The sequence below is a fragment of the Mastomys coucha genome, unplaced genomic scaffold (assembly GCF_008632895.1).
Source record: "Mastomys coucha isolate ucsf_1 unplaced genomic scaffold, UCSF_Mcou_1 pScaffold22, whole genome shotgun sequence".
NCBI lineage: Eukaryota > Metazoa > Chordata > Mammalia > Rodentia > Muridae > Mastomys > Mastomys coucha.
This window is the reverse complement of record NW_022196905.1, coordinates 224,074,211-224,080,430: the sequence shown is the minus strand read 5'-3', so window position 1 is coordinate 224,080,430 and position 6,220 is coordinate 224,074,211. Positions and strand designations below refer to the sequence as shown.

The 6,220-nt window shown below is 44.9% G+C and overlaps 1 protein-coding gene across 2 annotated transcripts in view; it reads left to right on the top strand.

Annotated features, from left to right (window-relative positions):
* The first annotated feature begins 4,007 nt into the window (after window positions 1–4,007).
* Neto2 (neuropilin and tolloid like 2) overlaps window positions 4,008–6,220 on the top strand; it is a 64,623-nt gene continuing 62,410 nt past the window's right edge. For both annotated transcript variants that reach the window (XM_031340667.1, XM_031340666.1), the window contains exon 1: window positions 4,008–4,288. In XM_031340667.1, coding sequence (XP_031196527.1) covers window positions 4,255–4,288 — 34 coding nt within the window. In that variant the 5' untranslated portion in view covers window positions 4,008–4,254. The remainder of the gene's footprint in view (window positions 4,289–6,220) is intronic.

Sequence of the window (6,220 nt, the reverse complement as noted above, 5' to 3'; positions counted from 1 at the left end):
ATTTAATATCAGCTAACAGTCGCTTTAAATAGGAAGTAAACAGACATTTCAAGATGGGATTTTAGCTTTAAAGTGAAGGATACCATGGAGTTAGCAATTTTATTCTAATGAATTTAACTGGAGTCTTTCTTAGTCTTTCATAAAGTGAAAGTAAGTGGTGGCCAGGAATCTTCCTGATACTTTGAAATTTTCCTGATAAAGTAACAGAAAAAAAAAATTACTATTACAGAAGGAAATATTTCTTAAAAGCTTTTCCTAATTTGAGATTTTATTAAGCAAAAAAATTGGGAACAAGTTTTACCAAAAGAACTACTTTTGTTTCCCTGGCTGTTCTGTGGTGCCATTAACAGATTCACGTACCTTATGGTTTGAAGTGTATGCCACCAACTTGTAAATTTGTATGTTGGAACCCTAATATCTCCTGTGGCTATATTTGAGGACAGGGACTCTAAAAAGCTACTTATTATTAAATAAGATCATATGCTTTGTCCCTTAACTAATCAACTGCTGTCCTTATAAGCAGAGGAAGAGACAGGAGGAATATAGAATAAAACCCTATGTGGAGGGTGGATGGTGGTCTGGGAGGCAGGAGCAAGCCCACGATGCAAGCCTAGCCTGTTAGTGTCTTTCTCTCAGTCTTCCAGCCTTCCTGACACCCATGGTGTGGGATCCTAGCTATGCAAAATATTTTAAAACATTTGTAATTCTCCCCCTTTCTTTCCTAAACCTCCTTGGACCATAGATGTATAACAGTTGAAATCTTCTCAGTGAGATCCTACATAATTTTGGTTTTTCACTAAAGTACATCATTACTATAGCCAGACTTGCACACTACTACAGGGCAGTTTGAGATACATATATTATTAATACAAATAGACTTTCTATATGTCAGAGTTTGGTAAGTTAATCCCTTTGTCTTCCTTAGTTGTGTTTCTATATTAGTCTGCTTGGGCTGCCACAAAATACTGTGGCTTTAACAGTAGCTGGCATTTTCTCACAGAGCTGGAGGCAGGAGTCCCATAGCAAGGCATCGGCCAATTCAGCTTATGAGGATTCTCTTTCTGTCTTGTCCTCACATGGCCTTTCCTTGGTGACAGTGTGATGAGAACAAGCTTTCTTCCCTCTTTTAGGGACACTCGTTTCACCAGTTCAGAGTACTGAACCTCAATCAACCCTCAGTATTTATCAAGTCCCCCATCACAAAATACATTCACACTTCAGGTTAGGGTTTTAACTTATGAGTTTTAAGAAGCACAAACATTCCTTCACTAACTATTTTTAGACATAGCAACCTGCCTTTACAGATTATCTGTTAAACTGTTAGAGCTCCCAAACTACACACAAAGAATCAACAAAATCCACTAGGTATACAAACGTTCAGATAAAATACTGCTTCCATCTCAATCCTCCTGCTTCAGACTCCCAAGTACTGGGTTTATAGGCATGTTCTAACATGGCTGTTAATTGTTAATGTTTCATTAGTAAGTCATTCATAACATTAGTAAGTCAATGGCATATCCCTCTTTTGTTTGGAGTTTTTCTGGTTGATGTTGATGTTGGTGTTTTTTGTATTTGTTTTGCAAGGGTTTTGTAGCTTTGGCTGGCCTGAAACTCACTATGTAGAACAGGTTGGCTTGAACTCACAGAAATCCGCCTGCCTCTGCTGGGATTAAAGGTGTGTTCCATCAAGTACAGCCTAGTCAACACTATTAAAATGTTACATGTGACTTGGTGAGAGAAGACCAGATCTGAACTTCAGGAATAATTCTGTGAGAATCTCCAGAGACTGTGTTCATGCCTACGACTGGCAGTGATACTACAAAAACCAGTCCTTGGGTAATGTGGAGCAGACTGGCTGCTACTGGGTGTTCTCAGAAAATAGCAATTCAGTTCAGAGAAGACAAAGTGCTCTCCTTTTGATAAGCTAACATATGGCAACAAGGTAGTCTCTATGATCTGTGCTTTACTACGTTTCTTGAAATTTTTACTACAATACATCTAAAAAACAGATGTCTTAAGGCAGAGAGAGAGCACCAAATTAGTATTCTCAACTGAAGTCTACTCCCAAGCCATCAGACAGAAGTCTTTTGAGATTCTATCAACATGATGTTATCAGTATAAACTACAAAGCTAAGTGAATACTAGGCATCTACTTTATGAATTACCATGGTTTCTCTAGTCTATTCCTTTTTACCCCCACAACTCAGCCACCAGATTAATCTTCACAGAACTCCATGACTCCACTAATAAAAATGATTGCTCTGGCCTAGGAAATGAACTACAACTTCCATGCCTAACACTGAAGCAAGTCCAGTCAACCCTCTGAATCCTGACAGTTCAGCATCCAAGGGTTCAACCAGTACTGGAACAAGCAACAAGCAACCTTCTCGAAGTATCTGCACGTGCAGATTTTCCTACCATTTCCCTAACCAAACAAATACTGTATGATTACTATTTACACATCTTTGACATTGTGCTCAGTATTGTAATTAATCTAGAGTGATAGAAAGCCTGGAGGAGGATACACGTAGCTTGCATGCTCACAATTTCCTACGAAGAACTTAACAAGTGCCAAGGGGAGTAAGAGACAGACTCCCAAAAACCAATGGAGAGATGAGTGCATCTCCACATTCAAAGTCCACATTATCTTTAATCTTTACTGTCTGATAACACGTGTCCCAAATCCAATGCTCACACTTGCTTCTTACCTGACACTTGACAATCATGTCTACATGCCTCCTCTTCACTTGCCATCCAAACATTTTCCATCCTCTTTCCCCCTTTTTCATGGAGTGCTCTCTGATGACATCATACAGGCTGTTTTTTTTTTTTCTTCAGTCAACAACTGTATTGTTGATCCAGAAACTCAAAGGGCTTCCCAGTTTCATTATCCACTATTGCCCAGGACTTAGACTGAACTATTAGTTGCTGTCCCCATCTATCGTTATTTTATTTGTGGAAAATGTTCTAAAATGACTTCCTTACTCATTGGTTCTTGGGTGCAATTTTAATTTACTGCAGGTGATTACCTTAGAAACCCCAAATCACACATCTTTCATAACCACTGAAGTACACAGCAAAGGGCTAAACAACTTTATGCCAATTGGTGTTAATTCTTTTTATTTATAAACTTGTGAATTACTTATACTTCTGTCCCTTTCTTAGAGCAATCCAAGAAAAGAAAGAATGTGACACCTATGGAATATTTTTGTCCAGTTGCTGGACACTCTAACTTTGCTATAATTTGCTAGATAAACATTTATATATCAGATCAATTACAGTAGGACCTTAATATTGGTAGTATTGGTAGCCCCCCCCCAACACCAGTCATTGTTATATGCACATAGCTCAAACCAAATAAATATACGATGTGTGAAATACTGAATGTAGCCTGCCTGCATTCAATTCGTTTCTATTTTAATAGGAATGGAGCAGCTCTGCCAGCAAGGCAATTTCAAAGCACAAGAGCTGGACGGAAACGGGATAATGCACAAACTATTCACGACGCGTGGAATTCCTTTCCCGTAGCGCTCAGGCTGTGGTCAGGGGTGGCCTTAGGGAGAACCACCCTCTGAATTCAGTCGCGCCTCCCGTCTTTGCAGCTAGGACAAAGTTTCACTTCTCCGGCTGGCTGGCGTGGAGCTTCCAGCCCACAGGGGCAAGGACTAGAAGGGGGGTTCCTCAAGCAGCAGCGCTGTGCCCGGCAACTGTTGGGGAAGGTTCAGTAAGTGCGACAACCCTTACTGCTGGCCGGGGTGGACTGCCCCAGGCTCATCCAGGGCCCCGGCGGGGGTCTCCCCGCTGCCGAGGCCAGCAAGGCTGAGCAGACCCCCTGGGCTTCTGGTCCTCCGAGCGGGGCTGGAAAAACGGGACCAGGGCGAGGGGCTCCCCCGAGGCTTCAAGAAGACACCGGCAGGGAGGGGTCGGCCGCGCGCGAGGCCCGCGAGGCGAGTGGCGGGCGGGGCACGCGGGTGGGCGGGGCTGCGCGTGCGCCGTGGCCCCGCGGCCGGCACGCGGCGCTGCGCTCGCTGCTTAAATGAGCCGGGGCTCCCGGCGCGCGCCACTTCAAGGGAACCCGGCGCGGGAGCGGCTACCGCCGGCTGTCCTCAGCGCGCCGGAAGGCGGCGGCCGTCGGGGACCCGGCACGGCGGGCTGAGGCGCTGCGCCCGCGGCAGGGAAGCGGCGGCGGCCGGCGATGGGTCCCGAGCGAAGCTACGGTGTCGGGCCGTGATCGGAGCGCCGACGCTGGGGAACATGGCCCTGGAGCAGCTCTGCGCGGTCCTCAAAGGTAAGCGCGGGTGCGGGCAGCGCCCCCTTGCGGGCCGGGCCGCGCTCCGCCGCCGCCTTCGCCTTCGCCTTCGCCTTCGCCTTCGCGCCCTTTGTCTGGGCCAGGCCGCCCGCCGCCGCTGCGAGCGAGCTCTAGGGGGAGCGGAGGCCGGGGGACGCCGGCGACTCCGCGCCTCGCAAAGTGTGCGAAGCGAAGGCCCGTGGCCCCGGGTGGCCGCCGCGGGAAGTGATTGCACACAGACCACGAAAGCCCCAACTCCGACGCGCCGCCGCGGCTTCCAAGAAGCCCCCCTCCTCATTCCCGCCGCCCCGATGCCCGCGCCTCCCGCGGGTCCCACCTGCTGCGGCCGGAAGGCTGCGGCACCACTGCGGGCTCGGGGCTGCGCGGCGGCCCTGCACGCGCCCCGCGTGCCCCGCGCCGCCTCCCCGGGATCGCCGCCTCCCTGGGGTCGCCGAGTCCTGCTGCCTTGTGGGTCCTGTGCGGAGGATGCACCGGTCGGCAGCGGCCGGCGAGCCACTCCGAGGCTGCCTCTCCGCGGAGGTGCTGTTTCAGATAAATATTTTAGATGGTTTGCATTGAGAGGCAAAGTTTATTCCAGCACTCGTCTTGGATTGATCCTTTCATAAATCTCAGAAAGAAAGAAAAAAACACTGCCATTCAGCAAATGACTTCCTTTTCCCCTAATGATTTAATTGCAAATGAATACTATCTGAATGGGTTATTTCCAAATCCTCATAAGAGGATTGAGAGAGAAGGTAAGATAGTGTTAATACTGGCACTTACAGTTTTATCATTGAATCTTAATATTTGCACAATTACAGTTTGGTGTTTTCCTGGTACGTGTTAACACCTTATTTTCAAATTTGTTTTGTTAGAAAGTTCAGTGGAACTTTTTGTTGTTCTTGAACTAACAACGTTTAGGCAAACTTCATAATTGGACAAATATTCCTATATTCATAAATTACTAATAGACGTTACAACCATTTAAATTAAATATTTACCTACCCAACTATATGTATATCAGTACTTGTATGTTGACTGTGCCAAGATAACCAATAACCTTCTAGTCAATGAATATTTCAGTTAATCCATAAATTCTTAATAATTCTTTTATTATATAAAAAACAAATAAAAAATTCTGTAGCTACTTGTAATTCCTGATTTATGTAGTTATTTCCTTGGAAATTAACATTTTGTTTCACTCTTGAAAAATATATAAACCACATGCACACAGGGATTTCTGCTGCTTAGAGGAATTCTCTTCATTCTAATTATGAACCCACCGTAAGGTTGCCAACATCATAGTGACACGTCCATGTGAGAGTAGCCTCCCGCAACAATCAGTTGAATGTGTTCCACTTTACCTGCGGAACTCAAGGAAACTGAACTGGATAGGGCATTCTCCATAGATACTCAAGGAATTGCAGCTCTGCTGTCTGTCCCTTTTCAGTGGATACACACTGCCCTCTCTGGCAAACGCAGATTATTGCGCCTATCCAGAAAAGATTCGTTATGATGACTGAGCTCCAGTGAAAACAGTGTAGTATCTGGCTTTTATTATCTTTTTCAAATACTACTCAACCTGAACTATTTTTACATACTGAAGTATTTTTACAGATCGAGATAAATTATGATGTTGTAGGCTTGCTAGGAAGAGAACAATCTTTTTAATTCTTCGATACTGTGCTTTGTAAGCATTAGGATTCGGTCTAGAAAGACTAAAAGAAAAAAATTTTGAACCTGAGAAGGCAATCTGGAGGCTGAAAAAAATACCCTCGATTTTATTGCACATATTGAATCATTTGCTTTTCAAATCAAATGCATATATTTCCTTTATAAAATAATATTAAACATGTACCTCAAGACAGCTACTCTTTTTCAGTCTACTGTTCATTTATGTTCCAAGGATGAAAAAGCATCCCTCAAGTGTCT